At 38.9% G+C, this 26,037-nt stretch overlaps 1 protein-coding gene across 3 annotated transcripts in view; it reads left to right on the forward strand.

Moving 5' to 3' along the window:
* The first annotated feature begins 217 nt into the window (after positions 1-217).
* CLSTN2 (calsyntenin 2) overlaps positions 218-26,037 on the forward strand; it is a 434,458-nt gene continuing 408,638 nt past the window's right edge. The window contains exon 1 of one of the 3 annotated variants that reach the window (XM_052803658.1): positions 218-463. In XM_052803658.1, the coding sequence (XP_052659618.1) occupies positions 229-463 (235 nt within the window). In that variant the 5' untranslated portion in view covers positions 218-228. Of the gene's footprint in view, positions 464-11,501; positions 11,520-26,037 lie in introns of those variants that run through there. The other 2 variants (XM_052803659.1, XM_052803660.1) reach the window with 2 other exon arrangements.

The following is a 26,037-nucleotide window of genomic DNA, read 5'->3' on the forward strand; positions in this document are numbered from 1 at the left end:
AGGCCCGGCCCGGCCCGGCCCTCCCCGCCCCGCCCCGCCCCGCCCCTCCCCGCCCCGCCCCGCCCCTCCCCGCCCCGCCCCGCCCCCCTTACAGCCGGGCCTGGCGGCGGCGCTGCCCTCTCGGCGCAGTCCCCCCCGCTCATCAATATTCATGCCTCCCCTCCCCGTGACGTCGCCGCGGTCCCGGGGCGGGAGCCGGAGCCGCCCCGGTGCTGGCAGTGCGGGCGAATGACGGAGCGGCGGCGGCGGTGGCGGCGGCAGCGGCAGCAGCAGCCTCCGCCCGCCTCGCCTCGCCTCGCCGACAGCCGCCGCCGGAGCTGCCGCGCAGGGCGGCGTGTCGCGCGCGGAGGGCCGGCGCCGCGGCGGGGATGCGGCGGCGCTGCTGCTGGGGGCCGGCGGCGCTGCTGCAGCTGCTGCTGCTGTTGCTGCCCGGGCCGGGCAGCCTGCTCGCCGCCAAAGGCAGGTAGCGCGGCGGCCCCGGGGCGAGCGGGAGCGGCGGGGTGGGGGCGCGGGTGCCGCCGCTAGCTCAGCCAGCCAGCCCGCCCGCCCGCGGACGGCGCCCAAGTACTTCGGCGGCTGGGCGGTGGGGGTGACCGCGGTGCTGGAGCCCGCGGCGGGGGGAGCGCGGCCGGCTCGCCGCTCTGCCGCGGCGTCTGAGAGGAGCCGGCCGGGGCGGTCGCCCCGCGGCGTGAGGCGCGGGCGGGCAGCGCGGCCGTCCCCGGGGAGGCGGCGGAGCAGAAAGTTTGGGGGGGCACGAGAGGCTGCGCGGGGCTGGGGGCCGTGGCGCTGGCGGCTGCGCCCGGGCCGCTTCCTCGGCGGGCGGCGGCGGGTCAGCGGGTGCCCGACAAACTGGTTGCCAGCTACTTTTCCGGGCGTGCCCGTCGGCGGTGGGGGGCGCCGGCAGCGGCCGAGCTGAGCGGCAGGTGCCGCTCCCGGTGCGGGCGGTGCTGCGGGGCCGCTCCGGGAGTCCGGCGCGGGTGGAAGCCGCGGCTCGGCGGATCGCGCGTAGGCTGGGGTCTCCTGCTTCTAAGTAAACGGTCAGGAAGGGCTGAGAGGAGGGAAAGAGGAGAAGACGACCGTAACTATCGAGTTTTCCGGGAGGCCGCGGCGTCGGGTCGTCCAGAGCATCCCCAGTCCGCTGTCTGCTTCCCCATTTACCCCACTGCTCGTAAGGAAGCGCAGGTTGTCGCAGGTTTATTGAAACTTACTGCTCTGCAGTGCTACTACCCCTGCGCGGCTCTGGTAACCCGTAGCCTCCTAACGCAAGCGTTGCCCGTTCAAAAAGGCTCTGGTCTCCCAGGTGTCGGGGTCTTCTTTCCTTCGGTTGTTTTCTTTTCCCTTGGCATTGTTTTCTTGCAGGTCTGGTCTGACTTTCTAGCCCCAAGTTTTAAAAACTTAGTTTTGAGAACTCTGCCTCAGGTTATTTTATGTTATTTAAAAGCAGTTCTATTCTTTTTACTTTTATATGAAGCTTTACCTTTTATTTTACTTGTGCATCTGTGAGAGAGAGAGAGAGAGAAGGGAAAACTTCAGTGTTTGTTTGGGTTTTGTTTGTTTTCTAAAAAAATCCCAAACCTCCGTGAGTCCTAACTTTGAGAGGAAACTGATTCTTTCCAGCAAACGTTGCCTTAACCTTCTTTAGATTAACCTGTATGAATAGCAGAAAGTAACTATAGGAAATGAATTGCTACTTCTGTTACTAACCCAAGGTATACCTTGAGGTCTTGGTGGGATACAGTGTTTTCTGCACAGATTAACTGTGTGATATAACAAATAACATGCCACATTTTGATGGGGGGGGGAATTATTTTCCTCCTGGTTACTTTCTTATGTATTTCAAGGCAATTATCTCCTTTATATGGATCTTTTCTTTAGACAAGCACGCGAGTTTTTAGTTCATGGTAGTCGTCTTTTTAAATGCTGTAGGTAGTTCTTCAGACAAATCGGAGTTGTGTTCTTGTTGGGTTCTGCTTTGTAATTGACCACTGGAGGGCTGCAAAGAGCATTCTTAGATAACAGTAGCCACAATTTACCAGTATTTAAAAATAGGCACTTTAAGGGTATTTATATTGATATTTAAGTGCTTTAAGTTTTCACTTACTACTTCACATACTTTGTTTCTTAAAGTTAGATACCATCAGAGACTGTAACGCAGGATTAGTAAGTGAATTAACATCTTGGCACTGTACGCAGTTAATATCTGATATACTTACCTCTGCGGACTCTTTCTTTTTTTTTTCTCCCTACCTGATCAGTAGAGAAAAGAAAAAAAGGGTTTATTTCAATAAGAATCTGCTGCTGCTTTCTCCTTGCTCTATATTTTTTCTACAGGATGCAAATTTTAGTTCAAAAGGCATTTTGTGGATATCTCATATACAGTTGAGAAGCTTGGTACTCTAACCATAAACGTCATTTTTAGCTTGAAGGTGGGTGCGTTCAGGTTGGAGGTGCAGGTAGGATGTAGTGTGTACAAAGCTCCTCTGGTGCTTAAAGCATCCTGTTGTAGAGAGTAGCAAAGACAATCTAAGATAATGATTTCAAATCTCATCCTCTCATCTACTTTGCTGTGCTCTGCTGCTCCTCATTTTAAAATCAAAACCACTACCACCACACCCTTTCCCCACATGTTTTTGAGGATGTCGAGAAGGATTGCAGAAAACAGTCCTGGTTCTCACCGTTCACTCAGTAGAAAATAACAATTTCTTTCACAAAATATCTCTAGGCTGCAAAAAGTGTTTACTCTCCACAGAAAGGAAAAAACCTTAACTCTCTAAAGTTTTCCATGGAAAAACAAATATAAGAGGTAATGCCAGAATATTTAGTAGGTGGTCAGTTGCAGAACTTAATCTGTATTAAATATTCATATGCAATTTGCGGCTTTGTTAGCTTTCTAGCAGCTTGTTGACCCTGGGATCTTTAGCATAGGTTCCAATAAAAATCACTGTTTTGGACAGAAAAATGGTTTCTTTAAAATATTTTCAGACAGCTTTGTTCAATAAGACAGAGAGGCACACTTTCTGGATTATTGGAATTGCATTAATGATATCTGAAAATTGTGTGGACAGTCTCTCATGGTCTTCAGTTATGTAAAATAGAATATGCTGAAGAGTAAGGTTTTTTTATTATTATTTTTTTTCCCACTACATTCAAAATTCATAGGTGCATGTGGTCGCAGGCAGGGAGGAATACTACCTGCAGCATTTCACTTTCTCTTTCTGTCTCTCCACAATTCTATGCATAAGGCTGATCTCTTTATTTATTATCTTATTCTAGTATGTACTATTAAACTACTTGGTGAAGTCCTAAAAAGGTTGCCATATCCAAATTCCTTGTGAGACCCAATTAGTCAACCTTTCAAGTTTGACTGTATTTGAGCTTCATCATTAACATAAACATCATTTTAATCTTAATTTTTAAGTACAGCTGAAATGATCTGAATAACTAAGAATATTTGATTCCAATTAAATTAATTACATGGGCAAAACTTAGTCTTAGTCATTCAGGACATTTCCAAATCAATGGAACATTCAGTCCCACTTGGCAAGTCTATTATGTGAATACATCTGATATGATTATCAGCGGTAGAAAAACAACTAACCCAGGGAGACAGCCAGCGTATTCTGCGTAAAAGCTTAAAGCCTGGGGGGGAAGAAATTGAAGGAAAATCTTTGAGAACATGCTAGACAGATCCCGGTGTCTGAATTTTTCCGCATAACCCTATGGCTCCTTGTAAATTTTTTTTCGTAGTAGATAATAATGAAGTACTTTTCCATATCACTCAAAGGAGAGAGATAAAAAAATAAGAACCTTCTTTTAATCCTCATCCAAAATACATGAGAAGTAACGTTTGGCACACTGCTTAGGTCAGAAGGTGGGGGATGAAGCAGTATGGCTTTCTGTTGATGGTGCTTTCTGTAGCTCACCAAGAAACCCTGGAAAAGACACGTAAATTGTTTCATATTTCCATTTTCTCATTGATAAATGGAGATAGGAATATTCCTTTTCAGAAATGCTCCTTTTTTTTTTTTTAAGTGTTTTGATGGAAAAGCAATTCATGGAGACTGACTCTTCTGTCTCATAGGATAAAAGATTTGTCTGATTATGAAGTCTGGGTGTCAAGATAATGAAATGATTCAGAGGTCTCAAAAGACAAGAATCGGAATATTTGATAACTGCTTTAGTATTCAGGTATTTCAGCATAGAAGACCGACAGCTATATTTAAGTTGTCATTACAAAGCTAATGAATGTTTGCCGGCTATAATCATATTGTTACCAATTTTAATTGCATAATTTGGGAGGCTACCAAAACTGGGAATCTAAGAGCTTCAGAGCTTTTGAAGTGTATTTCAATTGTAAGCAAAGTGTGTGCCACTTAAAGAACACTCTGGAAGGTATGTCTTTTGTCGCCAAACATTAAGTGGTGTGAGAGCAGTGTGGAGTCGTAGTTTCATTGCTTTTATTTTTCTTTTTTTTCCTTGAAGTGACAGCCCTTGGAGTTCTAAGGCAGTATCTGTATCTGGATAGACCTTCTCATGGCCAAATTGCACACTTGAAAGTGGCCTCAGTTTTCTTTTTTCTGCCTTTTTAAAGATTTGGAGAAGTGTGTGAAAGCTGATTAGCTCTCAGTGGGACTGTCACCTTGTTTTGATTATTTACTGTTTAACCGGAAACATCTATTGATGATCCAGTACTCTTGTGCATCTGACGTGCGGAAAACAGACTCCACAATCAGTGAGATTGTAAAGTAGGTATGTTCATTCAGTGCTGGGCAGCACGGGGGGTAGTCCCACCAAAGTCGTGTGCGCCTGATTTTGGCAGTTCGCTTTAAATTTATACAGTCAAGTGTTACATATACATAGAGTTTCGCAATATGCCTATACATAGGCATTACCTATCCCCGCTTCATATTATAATTAGCTCTAGGAAGTCATTTCCATAGTTTCCTTTCAACTGCGCTTGCGCAGTGCCTCCTTATGGTGGTCGTCTGGTGGTCGTGAAGATGAAGGCTGTATGTCTTCTTCACAGTGAACTCTTAACCTTCTGTCCCTGCGCAGACTCAGTTGTCCCTTGGCATTTGTCCAAATCACGAGGTCGGTCTTGGCTGGTTCTTGGAGTCACTGCTGATTCTTATCAGGGACTATCTCCTGTCTCAGTCAGCCTCAACAATGGAAACGTTAAACATCACTTCTCATCCCCTTGGGCCATGTCTACCTCTATTGAAACTTCTTTAATTTCATTATAAGCTAGATAATTATTAAACAATTCCTATCTACATTCATATATCTACTATATCTACTAAGGTTCCTTTGGTTCCCCGTCTCACATCCATTAGGCATTAAAAAAGCAGAGTGCAAATTACTAGTTGTATATAGTTATAGCTTGGTGTGTGTTATGAAACAGATGTTATTCCTAGGGCTCTTGAAAATGAAGATTTATGACAATGTTATTTAATATCTGATAAAAATGTTAGAGGGTAAATTTTCTCATATACTTTTTGTGTATCAGATTTTCTATGTCAGATTGACAGGACATTTTGGGAACATAATTTCAAAGGTCTAATTCCAGCTTCAAATACATTTCCTTTCCTCCCTTTGTACATGTGCTTGGCTTCTTGGTCCTCATTTTGACTAAGTTGCCTCAAAGTGATTTGTTTCCGTTTCTTTTGTTTCCAAGAAGGTTGTGTTAGAAGGCAGCAAATAGCTTGCCTGGCTCCTATAGAGTGTCTGAGTGGTGTAGCTAGCACTTCATTTAGTAGAGAGAGCTTTCCTACTGTGAAATAAGTAATGGGAAAATGAAAGATAAAATGCATTGTTTCTATAGCAAGCTAATTGCTAGTGTCAAGTGTAGTTCCCTGTTGTCCATAGCCTACTTTTGTAAATATGGCAAATAATCAAGTCCTGACATTCAAAACATGTTTAATGTTACTCAATGTTGTGTAAGTGTAATTTTAAAAGACAAATTTTAAAACCCAATAGCAGTGAGATTTGGCCTGGCTCAAATTTACAGTTTGTTTGTCTGTGGAGAGGACCACAAACTAAGTGTAGCTCTTCTCAGAGACTTTTTTTTCCCTCTGATACCCTTAAAAAAGAGCAGTCTGAAAATAACAGGGAGGGGATACATATAAGGGGATCTTTGACTTACCTCCGGCTTTCCTAGCAATTGTGCTCAAATGGCAGTTTCTCAGTCTTTCAAATGTCTTATCCCTTTTGATTTATTAAACAAAAATTAACAGAAAAATAAAAACTTCAAACCAGTTACAATCAATTTTAATGGGATACTTTATGGGATGGTAACAGAGGGGGAAGATACATTCCTTATTTGAGATTCAGCTGGAGAAAAATTTTTGGTTTTGGATGTTGCCCTTCAAGTAGAAACTAGACCAGCTGGAATTGGTTCCGACAGAGAACAGCGAGATTGATAAGTCTAGAAAAAGTGACCTGACATGCTGAAGGGGTTGTAGTTAGCTGAATGAAAAAGAATTGAGGGATATGCAAAGTTTTCACGTATATAAAAAGCTCCTGCAAAGCAGAGGAGAAAATCGTGTTCTCAATGTTCTCTGTGGGTAGGACAAACAGTAAAGAGCAACAGGAAAGATTCAGGGTAGACTTTAGGAAAAGCTTCTCTTATGATATTTTAACGCCTTTAACTGGAGAGCTGTAAGGACTATTTGGAACAAATATTAGCATGTATAGTGGACCAGACCTTTTGGTAGGGAGAAGAATGGATGCAATGACCTTCTAAGGCCATCTGAAAACCTGAGTTTCAAACTACTCAGAAAACATTGCAATGATTTTGGTAGCGGAGAAAGAAAACAGTTGGAGGCAATAGGGACATTTAATAAAATGCTTTATCACATTAGATGCTTCTTCAGGCATTGTACCATTCCTTGGCATCTCTACAGATGCTGACTGCAGACTAGCAGCCCTCCTTCAGTGGCAGCTGCTGCAGCCATCCCTCTTGGGGATATTTCCATGCTCATTTATGTGTTCTTCTAGATAAAACCCATCTATACTCAGAAGCTATAGTTTTTGACAACTGTGTGAAGTTCTATGTCCTGCTATTCTCTAGTGTAGTCCACTGAATCACAATCTAGCAATAGGTGCTTGAATCAATCATATAGGCTGTTCACGTCTTTCATACCTAACAAACAGGCAGCTTCATTTAGCTGTGTTTGGTTTGTGTGGCAAGATTTTGGTAGTGGGGGAGCTACAGGGGTAGCTTCTGTGAGAAGCTGCTAGAAACTTCCCCTATGTCTGATGGAGCTGATGCCAGCAGGCTCCAACATGGACCTGCTGCTGGCCAAGGCCAAGCCCATCAGCGATAGTGGTAGCGCCTCTGGGATAATGTATTTAAGAAGCAGAACAGCAGCTGGAGAGAGGAGTGAGAACACGTGAGAGAAACATATTGTGGTGTGCAGACCCCAAGGTCAGTGAAGGAGGGGGAAGAGGTGTTCCAGGCGCTGGAGCAGAGATTCCCCTGCAGCCCGTGGTGAAGACCATGGTGAGGCAGGCTGTCCCCCTGTAGCCCACGGAGGTCCGTGGTGGAGCAGATATCCACCTGCAGCTCATGGAGGACACCACGCCGGAGCAGGTGGATGCCCAAAGGAGGCTGTGACCCCATGGGAAGCCTGTGCTGGAGCAGGTTTGCTGGCAGGACACGTGACCCCACGGGGCACCCATGCTGGAGCAGTGTGCTCCTGAAGGACTGCACCCCGTGGAAAGGACCCACGCTGGAGCAGTTCATGAAGAACTGTAGCCCATGGGAAGGACTCAAGTTGGAGAAGTTTGTGGAGGACTGTCTCCTGTGGGAGGGACCCCATGCTGGAGGAGGGGAAGAGTGCGAGGAGTCCTCCCCCCGAGGAGGAAGGAGTGTCAGAAACAACATGTGATGAACTGACTGCAAGCCCCATTCCCTGTCTCTCTGTGCCACTCGGGGTGGGGAGGAGGCAGAGAAAATCGGGAGTGAAGTTGAGCCTGGAAAGAAGGGACAGGTGAGGTGAAAGTTGTTTTGAGATTTGGTTTTTTTCCTCATTACCCTATTCTGATTTGATTAGCAATAAATTGAATTAATTTCCCCGAGCCAAGTCTGTTTTGCCCGTGACAGTAATTGGTGAGTGATCCCTCCCTGTCCTTATCTTGACCCATGAGACTTTTGATATATTTTCTCTCCTCCTGTCCAGCTGAGGAGGGGGAGTGATAGAGTGGCTTGGTGAGCACCTGGTGTCTGGCCAGGGTCAACCCACCTCATCAGCTTATCCCCAAACCCTTCTCTACGGGAAAAGGTGCAGAGTGTTGTAGATGCAAACCTTCAGATGGATTCAGCAAATGGTTGTACAGCTTCATGAAAGAAAAAAAAAAATCCAATGTGCATAAAATACAGAGGCACAACCTCTTGTTGAAGTGGTCTTGCGCAACCTACTGCTGGAGGCTGGGAGACTATCCAGGAGCAGTGTCATATGTGTGTTTTTCTTTTCTGTAGGCACTTGCAGTTGGCCATTGTCAAAGACAGGGATACTAGTTTCAACTGCCCCTTGTTTTCCTACAGGGTGACTCTTCCTGTGGTCTTCGCCAGACAGCCCAGTAAATGTGGCCGGTCGTGACTTAAAAAGTTGGCTTACTTGCTGAACACAAATTGTGGTGTTTTATGGTTTTTATAAATTTTATGGGTTTTATGCTGAATTTTAAAGAACATCCTAGCTTATTTGAGACTTGGCACACTTTTTTCATTTCCACAAATGCAGGTTTTAAGTAGCATACTGGCAAGCCCATATTCAATGCTATATCGGTACCTTTGGTAATTGCAGCAGAGGTAAAGAGGTGGGTAACTAGGAATCTGGAATCTGAGTCTGTTAAAGTTTAGAATCAGAGAACAGGTGAACATTTTTGACAAGTTTGAAAAGTGTGGGTCAAAGTAATAGGTGTAAAAAGAGAAGACAGTTTGAAAAGAACTAGAGGTGCGAAAAGGAAGCCTAATGTCAAACTTGAGAGAGGCATTTGTTATATCAAAAAGAAAAATTATCTGACTAAAGTTTGTGGTTTGATCCTGTTAGATTTTATCTATGAGCTTAGTATGTTGTTATTTAAAAATAGAAAAGTTGTCATGATTCAGAAAGGGTGTTTGTGAAAATAAGTTAGAAGAAATTTTGCAAGACACAGTTGTGGTGTGATTTCAAGAGCTGTTAAATCTGTCACTGTATGTAGAGGCAGGGTTACTTGTCTGTCACTTTACGATGTAATATATAAAGCGCTTTCTGCAGCATCATACACTTCCCTGTACTCCAAGTTACTTCTTGCAGAACAGCATAACAGGATGTCTGGTGTATGATTTATGTAGTGTTCAGAAAATGTGTATATAAAAGCATACAGATATGTATGCTTTATATTTATTTTAAACAGATTTAATTTTGTATACATACATATGTGCCTACATACTTAAATGTGGGATAAGAAATGATACAAACCTAAAAGAAAACTTCACAATTCATTTTGAGTTCCACATCTCTTGAGGTTGCAGCGTAAGATTAGAGTGTGCCAAAATCCTTGAATAGGATGTGTGGACTTGCTGAGTATACTCTGATGTAATCATTTCTTCGCAGTAAACCCTGCTGTTGAAAGAAAGAAGCTGAGCCTTCATTTCCATGTTGTTTACATCTTTGTGAACTCTGTTCATGTAATCTACCTTCTTCTGAATGACAGCGAAACTGTAGAGTGAGAACTTCTGTTTTGTTTTTAGTTTTATATTAATCAGGGTAGTTGAGCATGCTAACAACTATATCCAGTTGGAGAGAATTGTGCACATTTGCTGTGGGGCTTTGAGCAGACATCTACAGGATGTCTGTAATGCTTCAGTATTTTGTTTTCTTTTATGAACTGCAAATTTACTATATGGACTAGATTAATGAGGTGAATTTAAATATTTAAAATATTTAAGTGTAGATTTCTAAAGTGTACTTTAGGAGAGTTCATTCTAAATGAATTCCTATTTTTTTGCTCTATGTATTCCAATAAAAATGAGTATGATGACTGCTTATAGCTGTTGAGTAAGGGAGTGACTTAGAGTAAGTTGTTAAAACATTATGCATTATAATATGGTATCAAACCTATAAAATCAGCATAAATGCCCTAGTCAGAAAAATATGGATATGTATCTCTAATTACATCAGTCAATTTGCCATTTGTCATTCTCAATAACTGACTTTAAAAAAAAAAAAAAAAGTTCAATGTTTAAAACACATTGAATCTAAATGGGATTTACACCTCCCCAACCCCTGAAATCCTACTCAATGTGGAAGATGGGTGAATCTTAAAATCTGTCTTTTAAGAAATTGCTGGGGTTTGTGTAACAGTCTTTTATGTTCCATTGCTTGGTAGTGAAATATCCCTGCTTCTGGCTTTTTGGTATAATTAAGGTCTGCATGAGATGTTCAAGTTTGGTAGCAATGAAAAAGACTGTAAAAATGGTTCATTTTTTTGGGGCCCTTATGGGACTGAGTATCCTCAAGATCATTCAGCTGGAATACAACTTGACCAATATATAATTTAGGACTATTGGGCTATGAAAGAGGATTTTGCCTATTATCTAAAAGCATTTTTTGGAATTGGATATTAGAAGTGTATGTGCTGAATTACAATTCATTTTAATGTAACTTCTCTCTGTATTGATTGTAAAGATAGTTCTGCATGGAATTGCAGTTTCCTAGCAGTTCATGCTGTTATTTAGATGTTTGGTCTTTGTATGTGAAATCTTGACCCTCGTTAAATCAATGGGAGATTTGCAGTATGTCTCAGTGGAATCAGGGTTTCATCCTTTGTGTGTTTTAGTATAAATGTAAACAGTTCTTTTAAAGCTTTTAATGTTCTTCTACTAATAGTTGCCTTTATCCAAACAGGATGAATGTTTGATTTAATCTCTTTCACCTTATGGCTTCCTATGGTATAACAGCTTTCATTGAGTCAATAGAACAATTCTTGGGTTTTTTGTTCCTTTCAAAGTGCTTTTCATTCAGCTTAAAACTATTAAGTGAAGTGTTGACCAAGATGGCTATCCTACAGATTTAAGTGTGGTAATTCTTCACTATGTTGACTTTCAAAATACCTGTAATGAAGCAGTCTGTTTTCCTCATTTCCGCATTGACTGTCTTCTATCTCATCCTCATGATTCCTGTCTGTTACTAGTTAAATACTATGACTATAGTAAAGATAAGCAATGCTGCGATTCCTCAATATTTCAATGGTACTCATTTTGTCAAACTGTTTTTTGTTGCTGTTTTAAATCACACTGATCACTTGAAGCTGTGTATCCCAAATATGGATAGTAATTGTTTGCTTTTCTAATACCAATTATTAAGAATGACATTTTATTTCCCTTACTGCTACTTTTCTATACAGATCTTAGGACAATTAAAATGAAGTGGGACACCTTTATTTCATTTGAAGAAAATTGCTATCAAATGTAAATATTAAGATTGTGGTGTTTCCTGATCAGCATTCATCCATCACTCATTTGCTAGCAAATTAGAGTAAGTAAAATAGGTGAGAAAAATTGGACTCTACATACATATTTTGAGACTGATTTCTTCTTGCTTTCTGACTTGAGTAGATTCTCCTCTCACTGAAATATGCACATACTTATAAATACTACATGTGGGTGTATGTGTTTATATATGTGCTGCATGTGTCTGACCATTATCAGCTTACAAGGATTTAATGACTTGAGATAATTTTATAGACTTTTAAGATATTTGGTTTTTTTCCCTTAAAACCCCAGCTTCTGAAATCAAGAGACTAAGGAAATATAATCTTTTATTCCTTAAAAGTTAATAAACCCTACTTGTAATCTGAGGGAGAAGTGGAAAGGTAATGCAGGTATATCACAAAAGCTTACAAACACAAATGAAGTAATGAGCATTTCCCTCATAACTCTGGGTTGTTTTTTTTCTTACAACTGATTTTTTGAAATGCAATAAAAATCTGACTGTAACTGGAAAACATCCCTCCACCTTGTCTATACTGGGTTGCAAAATTGCAGTAATTGGGTTGAATTTCTTGGTTATAAGCAGAGCTTGCAAAATATGAGTTGGTGAAACAAAGTTAAAATAGTCTGTGAGCTCTCTCTCATGGTTTTCTGTGTGATAGACGTTAGTTTCTAAAATCTGTTTTGGAGTTAGTTTCACAAAGGCTGCTAGCACAGGTCAATATATGACAGAATGCATTGGCAATAATATTTGAGATATTTCTGAAGAAACTGCATGGCAGTCATGTTTGAAGGGCTTTTTTCCCTTTTCCTTTTGAGAGCTACTTTAAAGATTCCTGAACTACAGTTGAACAGATGGTATTTGCCATTGTTGTCAGTCTTAGGAAGAAAAAATGAACTTTTAAGATCTAGGTTAACAGAATTTTAAATTCATGTTGAGAAATAAAGCCTAGAAAGATTTAAATTGGTGTCATTTATGCTAAGCTGCTTTAAAAAGTTTGCATTATGATAGTGGTATATAAATCTAGCTAAGGTAGAGTCATAAACTGTTGATTTGGTGTCATAAATGGAAATGCACTGGATACTGTAGTTGGCTTCCATCTTTTTCTTCCTTGAAAACAGTGTAAAAAGTGTAGATGTATAAAATGGAAAGATCAAAGTGCAATTATTTCAGTGTTTTGCTGAAGTGAAAGGTACAAGATGAGAGACATAGTTCTTGAGATGAAATAATTTGAAGAGTAATATTTCAAGGCTTATTTTGGGAAACTAATTTTTTTGTTTTCCCTCTGCACTCCTCCTTTAACTGTAGTCTTTGGTGTTGTGGGGTCTGTGGACCACATCAAATGACTGCAAAAAATAATCAGGAAAAACAAGTCTATTTTCAGTAGGCTTGTATTACCATTCAGCTGTCCATCTCTAAATTTGTAGAGATCTGCAAATGAAAAAGTATTTGAGCTACTTCTGATGCTTAGTAAAAATATCTATGAGAGAATATTTTTGGTGGAAACAACATGACCTCAGAAAGTGTCAATCTGTTAGTTGGGTATGTGACTGTTTCTAATAATGAAAGATATGAATCCCTTCTTTTATAACTTAAACTTAATCTGTGTAGGTTCAAATATAAAATAAAAATTCTTACAGGATTCAAAATGTCAGTCTTAGTAAATAAGTAATAGTCACTTCAAACTAATTTGTAAGTTGCAAACTTAAATTGTTCTCTGCATGCTTCCAAATGTTTATAATTTTTTTTTAAAGTTTCAATACTTGAAGCTTCTTAAATCAATATGGTAAGAGTTTCAATGTTTTCACTAACAAACTGGAAAAGTATACCTTTAAAGAGAGGGGATATAATTTCAGGTGGCATAAATCAGCAATGCCATTTAAAACCAGCTCAGGCTGTGGTCCTTTGTTAAAGATATGATTGAATATGGAGATTTGTTTGTTGTTTGTTTGTTTGGTTGTTTTTTTTAAACTTGTCAGAAGCTTCCAAAAAAAGTGCTCTGTGTAATTTTTCTTAGTTCTGGACTGATTACTTGCCAGAACGGCTCATCAGACAGATCTGGAATTTTTGGGAAGTATATGTGTTGGGGAAAAGTGTTGAAAGTCTAATTATGTCTGTCTTTTCTTATGAAGCTTGCTTCAAAAGCTATAAACCTTCATTCTGTGCAGTTGAAGCTAAAACAGCAATGGTGTGTTTTCTTGGGCAGTAGAAACAATGTTGGTAGCTACTGCTGGTTGCACTTCTCAGGTTGCAGATCCTGTCCTTAGCACAGGATTGCAACACTTAGCTGGTTACATTTGATTAGGAGGTAACATGGGAGGTGCATTAGGAGGTAGGCGGCAACCAAATGTTATGTGGTCGGTTTCTATGATGTTACAAATGCCTTTTTATGTTTTCTTTTTCCAAAGAACACTTGCCCTCAAACAGAAGTACGCTCCAGTAGCAGTGGTGCATTGTGCACCTTTCCTTTCTGCAAGGGAGCATCTCTTGTCATGTTGAATGCACACTGCCTAAATGGGCAAGCAGAAAAACCTGGTGTTTGCATGCCTGCAGTCTGTATTAGTGTCTGCAGAACACTTTACTGGTTCTTGGGGGTGTTAAAACCTATGTACAATATGTACACAAGTATTTAGTGAGGAGGAACTGGTGTGATGAAGATAAGCAAGGGATAATATCAAGGACAAAAGGTTAAGTTATGCAGCACTTCTCAAAGTGAACTGACTATGCAACTGCAATGTGCCTTTATTTGGGAAGTACTTTCTTTTGAGATGATCCTGAAAAAGGTAGTTGCATCATAACTTCAGGGGAATATTTCCTTTTTTTCAGGGCTAAAATTACATTCTACAAAATGAAAACTTGTCTCCCTTGTTTTCTAGTCTCAAAGAATATATATTAAGTTATAGTGGAATTTGAGGGGATAAATCTTAAAATGCAGTAATCATTTCTTAAACCCTCCAGTTGAACATGAAGTAAGAGGTAAACTCTTGCATAGTTTAGTTTAGCCTTCTTTGGAAACAGAACAATATAAATGCTTTCACTACAGAATAAGGCTGTGTATGAGGAAGTCTTTCACAACAGTCATTCCAAATACATCTTATTTTGTACAATAGAGAATGTTTAGTTACAGCAAGATCAAGAGAGGAGGGAAAAAAAGCTTGGTATTTGGATAAGCACATGTTGGCAATTCAAGTTCTGAGGTTCCTAAGGCTTCAGCGCTACAAACCCTAACAGACAGAAAGGAGTTGGGAGCCAGGAGCCTGGCATTCATGAGCTCAGTCTCCAAAGATGGGATTTCAGATTGATGGGAAGACATTGAAATTCTGTAAACTTTTGGGTATCTTGCCTTGACTGTCTTTCAAGAAGTCGTTCTCACTGAGGCCACAAATCCTAAAAGGAAATTAACACAAGGGAATAAAGTGTGTTACAGAAACTTAATTATAGACCAGCTTCTCTTTCATTGGAAGCTAATAAAACCCAATATATTTTTTGCAAGACTTACCAATATTGGCAGATTAGTGGATTTAGCGAAACCTTGAGAATAGCTGAGGGGTAAACTGGGACATAGAAGGAAAATTAATATTAGTCTAAGTTTACCTCTTCCTGTTCTAAAATATCTTCTATGAAGTACTGACTGTAGCATTATTATAAAGGGTTTTTGAGATTGAGTTTATTCTTGCAAAATGTTTCTTGGGTATCTTTCTCCAGATCTTGTCTGACCCAGTTCTTTTAGGCTGACTCCACATTAGAGATTTAAGTAGTATTCCACATAAGCAATTACTCTGATATGAATTATTATCACCCCAGAATACACTTTTGACCTTATAACTTTTCTGCTGCAATGATTATGATGACTATGTTGAACAAAGGAGGAAATTGAAGGCCAAATATTATACAGGGGAGTTGAATCACCTGGGATGTGGAGAACACTGGCTGTAATCTGTGTAAAGGTTGCTGTTTGCAATCTTTTCATGCGTATAATGTGCAGCTATCATTCTCAGCTCTTTTTGCATGCACAGTAGGAGAAATTTGATGACAGAGAAGGGAGGCAAGCAAGGAAATGCATAGTAGGAACTTTAGAAGAACAGCGCCAGTGGGCTGCTACTTGTGAATTATTTTGCCTTGTTCCTGGGTAGCACTAATAGCTGTGCTAGTCCCTCCTCACATAGGGAGAAAGGGGATAGGAACATGTGGGGCATCATATTCTACTCTTGCTTCCTTCTCTGCATCCTAAGAGTTGTCATAGTACCTTATAGGTCTCCAAAGGCTATGTAACTTTGAAGTGAAGGACTTGCAGTTACAGAAAAACAAAGTTCTTCCTGGCTGGCTTATAATGCTTTGGCTGGTTTCATGTTTGTTATTACAAATTAAATCTCAAATCACAGATCTAAATGTAAAATTTAGTAAGAACCTTCTAAACTGGGCAATGTTTTCCTGATGCATATTATTGTTTATAGCAAGTCTATCAAAATTCAGCACCTTGTGATCTGTATGAGATTGAGGAAGTAGGAAGAAAATTAAATAAAACCTGTATCCTTTCACTTTCTTGAACATGTTGAAGTTAATGTTTTGTAAGTGTCGTGGTTTAACCCCAGCCAGTAACTAAGCATCACGCAGCCACTCACTCACTCTCCCCCCACCCCAGTGTGATGGGGGAGAGAATCAGGGGGGTGGGGAAAAAAAAAAAAGTAAAACTCATGGGTTGAGATATGATCACTTTAATAGAACAGAAAGGAAGAAACTAATAATAAGAACAATAATAAAATGACAGTAGTAATGAAAGGATTGGAATATACAAAACAAGTGATGCACAATGCAATTGCTCACTGCCCGCTGACTGGTACCCAGCTGGTTCCCAAGCAGCGATCGCCCCAGGCCAACTTCCCCCGGTTTATATACTGGGCATGATGCCACATGGTATGGAATATCCCTTTGGCCAGTTTGGGTCAGCTGCCCTGGCTGCATCCCCTCCCAACTTCTTGTGCCCCTCCAGCCTTCCTGCTGGCTGGGCATGAGAAGCTGAAAAATCCTTGACTTAGTCTAACCATGATTTAGCAACAACTGAAAACGTCAGTGTGTTATCAACATTCTTCTCATACTGAATCCAAAACATAACACTATACCAGCTACTAGAAAGAAAATTAACTCTATCCCAGCTGAAACCAGGACAGTAAGGTAGGGCTTTTCTCCTAACTTAGTGCTTATTGTTGCAGGAATTTGACTGAAATGTGTGGTAGAACAATTGATACAGCTTTCATTTCCTTAGAAGTTGTCTTACATTTGGTTTTCCCATTATTAAATGGAACTAATTGCCACCAGCTTTGTATGACTGATTAGATGGGTAATATGCTTTGTTCTAAACTTTGGAGCACACGTAGCCAAACTTTGAGGGTGACTTCAGCCCTTCAGCTGGAAGGCACTTCATATGCTTTTCAAGATATGTGTCTCAGAACAACAGCTGGACCTACCTTGGGAGGATAATGAGTTCCCCTGTAGTCCTCATAAAAATTGCACAAGAGCTCCAGGGTTGTATACTCACACCAGAATTTTTTCTTAAAGATGTGTTTGATGGAGAGTGAACATGATCATTAAGTTGCAGAAAGGGAGTGGAGATGTCATTGTCAGCTTATGTATCCAGATGGTTTCTGTGAAGAGTGTGACCCTGAAAATTTTCTGCACTGTTCACCACAGTGATTTAACTGAAGGCACTTTTGCTTCAGGGGAATTTCAATGCAGTATTTATTTTACAACAAATGGGGGAAAAAGTGTGTACTTGTTTTTCTGGAAGGGGAATGTATTATTCTGAAGTATACGTTTACTTCAGTGGTACCTCATCTTGCATTGGAATCGGTGGATCTTTCTACTAACTATAGAAGAGTTGAATCAGGCCCAGTGTGCAGACACTTCTTAATCTGCAAGTTTGCACACAAAAGTTTAGAATGTCAACTAGAAATTGTGTTGACCATGTTTCTTAGCCTTTGTAGGAAACAATGTTCTGTACTTTTTGTGGCTTAAAATAGAAATACATTAGGTAGTATGCTTGAAAACCCAACAAACTGTGTGGGATCATGCTCCTTTGTGTCTGCAGAAATGATGGAGAAGATTTACCAGTGATATTTGCAATACTTTTATGTCTAGGTACATGTATGATAAAATGAAACTTCTATGTGACCAGTAAAACACCTGACTGGAGATGAACGTGTTCTATTAATACTATGGACTTCAGCTGAACAGTAGATAAATAAAAAATGCTTTTGATGAGGTTGTTATTTTAAAATAAGTTCTCATCAGCTCCTGATTACACTAGCTTAGGGTTAACTTGATGTTACTTATGAATTGGTGGATATGTGATATTTTCGAATATCAGTGGAAATAACATGCAAGGGTAAAATCTGGTTTTGTACACTTATATGTGCTGGTATTTGAAAACCTGCTGTGTGTGCATTTGAAAGGTATGAGCCGGCAGCCCTTGTAACTGTTATTCTCTGCTTATATAACAAATGTGAAACAGCTAAGAACTCGTGGCCCATTTTATCTTCCTGGCATTTATAGCAGGAATTAAATGAGGTTTGTCCATTCTTCCTCTGTATTCAGACTGGGCTTCAATGTGACTAGTATCAGTGGTTTGGTGTTTGTTTGGTTTTTTGGGGTTTTAGGTTTTTTGTGATTTTTTTGTTTGTTTTTCCATTCAAAGTGGAGATATTGGCTTTGTTCTTACTATGTTAAGACTATAAACTCACTTTACATATGCTAACAATTCACTTTTTCTGCTATAATTCTTGAACAAACTGTCTTTTGTGAATTTGGGCTTCACGTTTCAAAAACATCTAGGTATCAAAATCTTGTCTTTCAAATTGTGGGAATTGTTCCTGAATGTAACTAGGTACCTTTGTAGAACTAGCTCAAATTCCAGTAAAGTTCTCTGTGTTCTTTCTTTCCTTCTCTTTTATAATAAGGGCAAATAGATTTTTTTTTTTTTGAGTTTTTGTTAAAGGTATTAACTTTTGGATGGGATAATACCGGTGAAGTGCTTTAGTTGCATAACAAATCACTAGAATGCAGTATTGATTGCTATTCATGAGTACCAACATTCACTGAATAGCTTGGAAAGCTAATTAAAAATTATAATTTACTTTATTCCTCTTGCTCTAGTTAATGTTTCTCTTTCCTGTCAAATTGTGAGGTTGGTTTTTGTCTTCACTTCTTAAAAATAACCTGCCTTCTGCACAGTCAAGAGAACTTTGCAGCGTCTTTGTGAATTGTTCACATGAAAAGTCAGGGTAGGTGGGCTGAAGTCTTCTGGGGCTTGTTTATACCCTCTTTGTAACTCAGGTAAGTGTAATGAGAGAGTTTGCATATTTCATGGCTTCTTAAGATTAGAGCATAAAATTTTAGTTTTAAAATTTTAGAAAACTAGAAAAGAACAAAAGAGTTGATTTATTTAAAAAATTTATCTTTACATGAGTCAAGATTGTAAATCTGTTTACAAATCTTGTGTTGATCAAATTATTACCTGGCCAAGTAATGTGGTTGCTAGTGATGTCTTGAAAAGCATCTTTATTGCATTAGTTTTAGCCAACCTTTAGTTTGGCAAATACACTGTAATGTGCAGGAGAAGGTGACAAAGATCATGATATTGTCCCTGGTTTGAGAAGTCTTTGAGGTGAATAGTTGAGGCTGGGAGAGTGTACTAGAAAGTATTGCGTTATGCTTGTCCTAGGCTCAAATTTTTCCTGTTTCTGGAAAAGGCCATTTGGCCTACCTAGACCTTTTGCCGTTCTCTTGTTCTTAAGATGCTGGCAACCTATTCAGGTTATCTGTTTAATTGCCAAGTCCTTCAAGTCAGTGATATGATCCTTGACTCTATGGAGTTCAGTGAAACTAAGCAATAAAGCATTTTGCACAGGAGACCATTATTGTCATTCCTATCTCATCCCAGTGAACTTTTGATTGCATCCTAACAAAAGTAATTAATATCATGAAGCAATTGACAAGGATATTCAAATTAAGTGGGATTTATGAAAATAGCTTTTGCAGATGGAAATTGTGTTATTAAAAGACTAAAAAAGCAGTTGATGATTTGCTCAACACTGTGAGCTTAAGATCCTTACTGTTTGTGTGATGGACAAGGCTGTTTCTCAGTGTGGTACTCCCTTCTGAAGAGAAAATGGATTAAAAAAAGTTTCATCACCAATACATCTGAATGCAGCTGATAACAGGACAAAATTAACTGCGTGCATTTTGCGCATTTTTTTGTGTTATAACTCAAAAACCTCTCGTACAAAATGTTGCACCAGCAACTGAGGGAAATTACTCAGTCCAAAGCTTAGGCTTACTTAAGGTGTATATATTGCTGATTAGAATTCAAATGTATTTGCTAAGTCTTTTATAAAAACTCTACTCTAAAAAAGGATTTTCATGCTGTTAGCTCTAGCTCTTTTAAAATACATTTGGAGGAATGATTCATGAAAACGTTTGCCAGTTTAAGTTGACTTCTTGAAGAAAACTGTAGTATGATTTGAGCACTGAAGTAAAAATTTTACTTAAAAATATTGTATATCATTACTACATACCCCATATTATTTCTATGTATGTACATGCCTTGCATATTCTGCATATAATAAGTTATTGTATCTGGAGTTCAGCTGTGCTGTTCCATTTTCATTTAGAAGTAGATATGGTGGGTCCATAGAGCAATGGTCTGATTAGCTTTTGGCAACTGTTTCTGTAAATGAGAGTGATGGATTTGATAACTTGTTAATATTTCATTTGAAATTCTTGCAGGCAAGACGTGTAAATGGTTTGAAGTGCAGACAATCCAGATATGTCTTATGCATTTCTTAATGACGTGGTGAAAAGACAAGCTTTTTTACATCAACTAATGCCTGCCTTTTTGTTATACAATATTTATGGTTTGTTCTGTAATCAGATGGCTCTTGGGATTAATATACATCAGACTCTAATCCCTTTAATTATGATGGCTAATGCTGCCCTCTGTTTTTTTTCCTCACTGAAGTCAGTGGGGTGGCTTGTGAATGAAGTTGAAAGTAAAGGGATCAAAACTGGGCTTTCAGTTGTAAAATCATAATAGCACATGTTCTGCAGATGAAGACTAGGGTCCAAGGCAGTACAAAAAAATATGCTTTGGATTTTTCAAGGAGGTTATAACCCCATATTTCTCAATAAACTGACTTTGCATTAGAATTTGCTTCAAAATGTGGCACTGGAAAGAAAGAAGGCTCTAGGTGCAGGACTAAGACATCACTCATGAGACAACATGGATTTGCCGGTCTTTGTGTTTCCTTCTTGGTTCTGTGAGATTCCATGGGCAGAATTTACTTGGAAGTTTATTTTCATTTGCTGCTTATTCTTTGTGAAAGAGGTTATGCAGTTGCTATTTTAAATTCTGCACTTTAAGAGATGAGCCATATTCTGTGAATTTCTGCCTGCCATCTGTTCTATGCTACCAGGCCATTTTGTCAGATGTTTTCAGTTTGTGTAGCTGGTGGAGTGAGGAACGAGGTGGTGTGCAAGGAAAGCAAGCAACGCATGCTTTCTTATATGGGGCCAGAACATGGGCTTTATCTGACTCCTTTTGTTCTTGTGAATGGGCAAAATTATCTCTTAATTCTGTCATAAACTAACTGGGTGGTGGTGGTAGAGTGAATACCTTGTCATTCATTCTCAGCTCTGCTGTTAAAGCAAATGTGAAAAAAGTACCTTGACTTATAGAGTAGTGTGATGAAAACTTGTTTATTTTTCCACTAAAACTTATGAAGAAAACAGCTTCCACAGCTCAAATGCCCTATCCCAAAAGGTTTAGTTAGCTTGAAGGTACTCAAACTAGTCAGTTCTTTGCCTGATTTCCATTTTCTCTTCTCTTGCTGTTTTATAATCTGGAGCTGTCCTTAACAGCACACATTTGGAGACTTTCCCTTTTATGTGCAATAAGTCAATTGCATTTCTAACCACTGATGTTGAGACTGTACCAGCAATACTGGCACTGTGGATTTTTTTAGTCCCAGTCTGCAGGTCTTCCCATCCTTTCCCTCAGGATTTTATACTATTCCTGAGAAACAGTTTGGGATTTTTTTGTTCAGTGTTTTGGTTGGTTTGGGGTTGGGTTTTTTTGGTTGGTTTTTTTTTTTGTTGGTTTTTTTTTTTCTTTGGTGACTCTGGTAGATTGTGAAGAATTCTTTTCCTCTTGCATTATATTTTATTGAAACTGGTAGATATGATAAAGTTGACTCTTATTTATTTATTTTTATCACCTCAAGAAGAGAGTGTATGTAACTTGCATCTTTACTGGACTAGAGAGCATGCCAGCTCTGCACACAAGCATTAGGGTGGTTAGTAGTACTGACTGCAGCCTTTCTGCAATGGTGTCCAGAGCCAGTTCCTCCTCACAGACTCTGACAAAGCTGGGGCTGAAAGGTACGTTTGCTGCCTTTGTTAAAGGATTTGAGCAGCATTCTGGCTTTGTTCTCCAGATGGTCCAAAGGATGAAAGCTTCTCCTGGAGTGTATGTTTTTGCAGCTTTTCTGTCGCAGGACTGTGAGAGCTCTTGGTCTGTGTTCAACAAAGAAAAAGGCCTCTGTCAGCTTTCTTATATAGTGTCATAGCAATCAATGGGTAATGAAGCAAGCTATGTGCGCTCTGTTTATGAACAGAACTGGGTATGAAAGAGTAATAATTAGGGAAGTAAACAGAGCAGCCCTATGTATGAGTGATTTCCCAACCCTTGGTAGTGGTACCTTTGGCACAGTGGCTTTTTCTCCAAACTTACATATCTTTCTGCTTTGCAGTTTTTCATAAGGAGAAGATGGGAATTTCATTATTGTAAGCATTTCCACACATTCTGAGAATGTGTTATTTTATTGTTTATGCTCCGATATTAATAGTTGTACTTTCTTCCTTAAACTATTTATTATACTTGCAATATTAGTGTGCATTTCAAAAATAATTTAAAAAAGATGGTAAAAATTGCTGGTAATTATTGGTTTGCGAGTTAGTCTTGCAGTATACATCAAGCTAACATTCTTTCATTTTTGTATATTATATCCTTACAAGGTCATTAAAATATGCTAGCCTTTTTCTCTCACAGTAGGGTCCCAGTTGGTGACTGGGGCATCTAGTCATTAAGGAGGTACAAATGTGCAGTTTACTGTGCAATGATTATCCAGCGGTTGGAAATTGGTGTTCAAAGCTTTAAGAATATTCTTATTCTTAGGGTTTTGCTAGTTTTCCTATCACCCCAATTTATGGTTTAGTTTCTCCTCTAGCAAAAGAACTAAAGAAGCCTAAGAAAACAGAAATGGAAGAAAAGTTTACAGGCTAATTTTTTTTATCCCTCCCTCCCGGCAGAACACTTGGCTCTAATTATCTCTACTTTACATTTGTGTAGGTTTTCAGAGTTTAGCATTTCTAGATAGTGTAAAATATGGATGTTATTCCTAATAGGTATGAATTTATAGATAGGAATTGTTTGAAAGGGGAAAAAACCCCACCCACCAACCCGCAACAGTAACCTTGTATTGTAATACAGATGCTATTTACATTTGCATTTTATGTATTTATGCATAACAACAAGACTCTCGGCCTTGATTCTGAATGCAACATAGTTTTGTTTCACTTTTTTGGCTAAGTAAAGCTAAGGATTTTTTTTTTTTTTGTATTCTTCTTAAAAATCCAATATGAATTAAGGTTTTATAAAAATAGAAGTTTTGCAAATGACTGCATAAAGTGTTTAACTTTTGATTATTGATTTTTCTCACTAATGGAATAATGTTCTTCTCTCTTCTTAGGCAGTCTCCTGAGATTCTGCAGGTCACACGGAAACATAATAAAATCAAACACAGACACATTATTTGTTAAACTACACACCATGAATAGAAAATGAGGCCTGAAAAGACTCTTTGGTCTCTCTCATTTTATTTTACTGCTGACTTTGTTCTTGTTTTGTTTTTTTAAATATCATGAAATATTAATGTAGAAAAAGCAATAAGTGGCAGAACCTACTGCTCAAATGGAAGTACCATGTTGCTTTATCAGGAGTAGCTGACAGATAAAACATTAAATATAATTTAATTGTTTGCATTGACGTACAAAAAATAAGAACCAGGATAATATCTCCATCCTTTTAATCTCCCTTTATGTCCTTTTGTGAAATCAAGTTTGGTGGGTAACATTTCAGGAGGATAAAAGGGGAACCTAAAGATGATGTGTGAGCCATTTAAAAAATAATTTCTTAAATTAATATTTTCTTCATAAAGTACAAGGGGGAATAAATAATATAGCCATGAGTGCAACAGCAGGGATTCCTTCTTATTTGAGAAGAGGTCTCAGAATGAAATTAAGACAAAGCTCTATTTTAGTCTTCATAACAATAAAATTAAGTCAATTCATATCTTTAATAATGTAGAAGTTTTTCCCTATCCTGGCTTTTTCTTGTTTTCAAAACGTATTATACATTTCATTTGAAAATAAATCTCTTTTAATGTGATGCTTTCTCCTGCAAGTTTTCTTTGTCTTTTGGTTTAAGTCTGTGAACAGACTGTTTCTACCTTAAATTACAGCTCATATCACTGATTGCTCTCTTTGTAGATTCTTCTTTGCTATTTAACATGCAGGGTTTCATATAGCATGCAGTTAGAGGAGATAATAAAGGCGGCTATGGTTCTGTTATGACTTATCTAGGGGATCTATTCTTCTATCCTGCATACTTTAATATCAGCATAATAATATTTCTTTGTTCCATGTAGACATTTATTCTGCAGTCAGAATGCCGCTGTTGAATTTAACTTTCGTTAACTAAGAATAAATAGTACTAAACAAAAAAGCCAAGTTAATTTTGAAGTAGCTTATGACACTATAAATACAATCAACATTTGTAGTGGTTTAACCAGTGGGACAATACCATGTTTACAGGCTGCTTCTTTTATATGACTGTTTTAAAATGATTTGATGGGCTCTGGTAAGAGCTTACTGTATTTCCAACATTTTTCTATCAAGTAAGTGTAGTCACAGTTCAAATAACTATTCAAGTAAAGTTCTAAATTGTAATGAAACATCCAAAGTAAACAAACCTGAACAGAGTATATAAATAAAAAGGGAAAACTGCTGTCTCTACTTCCAATGATTTGCCTATAGCTGCCCATTCATTTTTAGGACCTGTAAGATGTGCTAGTTTTGATTAAACTGGCGGTGGTGTGTGGGGTTTTGTGGTGTAGGGTTTTTTTTTTTTTTGGTTTTGTTTGTTTGGTTAATTACAGTGAGCAAAGAAGTGTTACTTCTGAGTGAATTAGTCATTTGCATAAGTACAGAATAGCAAATTCAGTCGAGAGAATTTATAGGCTTTAGCGGTGGGCTAGAACTGATTCATTCTCAGACACCACCACAAGATAATAAAGCTGTAGTGATATTCAATGGCAATTGAATGTTTAATCAACAAAGCTTCCCATCTGAGAGTTTTTATATAAATGCATTGAAAAGTCTGTTGCTCTTAAATGTAAAGGGTCTCTCAGATCTGAATAAAAGAATTTATTTAATCTGTGGGAAAGAAATACATTTTCCTCTTTAGAAAAATTAATTTGTTAAAGGTTCTAATTCCCCATTTTTGTTGCTTTGGGTGTTTGTAGCTGTGTAGTAGGAAGCTAGGGGGTTTTCCATTGATATTGTCCATACTAGATGAAAAAAGTTTGTATGTCAGTGAAAGATATTGGTCAATGTTTATTCTCTTTGCAGTCACTATAGCTATTCCTTGATAAGATGCTGGATAGGTTTATTTTAAAAAACTGTTTTTCTTTGCTGGTATCCATGTTCCAACACAATTAACACAAACCCATACACTCACAATTGGATTTGGGGTTGCTTTCAAATGAATTTTATAGGATGGCTTTGCTATGAATCTTTTCTTACCATTGTCCTTTTTTTTTTTTTTTTATTATGACATTGGGTGGTTCCAGTCTTGTGGGTGGTCTGTGAACATTATGACTGTGTCGTGATCGTTTCCTTTGGTGTTGGTCACAACTGGCCATATCTTAGAGTGTTTCAACAGTATTAGTGTGTTTCCATAATACATCTTACATAATATCTTATTTTCTGTTTGTTCTTTTAGCTTTCTAAATATCCGTGCTATGTAAGGGATCTTCCCTTTCTCCTTTCACATGTCTCTTAAAAATGTTGCATGAAACATTTTTTTTGCACTTGATGAGAAAGTGTAAATTGTTGGTCTGGGTTGTTTTCAGGGTTCTGTAAGCAGATCTGCGGAGTAGCACATCATGTCAGCTGGGGCCCTCCTTAAATGTAAGGATTTAACGTAGGTATTTTTTCATCCGATCAGGATCTTGAATGGGTGTGTGGGGGGGAAGTAATATCCCATTGATTTCTGCCTCGGTGGTTCTGTCTTTCATATGCTGACATTGCTCATTGCCTGAGAATTTGTAGTGATACCTGGAGTTTGATGCAATATTGATGTTAATGCAGCAGCTTCCAAGGCATAATTAAGATGATAAATGGGATAATTCTGTGGTTAGATTTTTCTGCCACACACTGTGCCATGAAGCTA

The sequence above is a fragment of the Harpia harpyja genome, chromosome 12, assembly GCF_026419915.1.
Source record: "Harpia harpyja isolate bHarHar1 chromosome 12, bHarHar1 primary haplotype, whole genome shotgun sequence".
Lineage (NCBI taxonomy): Eukaryota > Metazoa > Chordata > Aves > Accipitriformes > Accipitridae > Harpia > Harpia harpyja.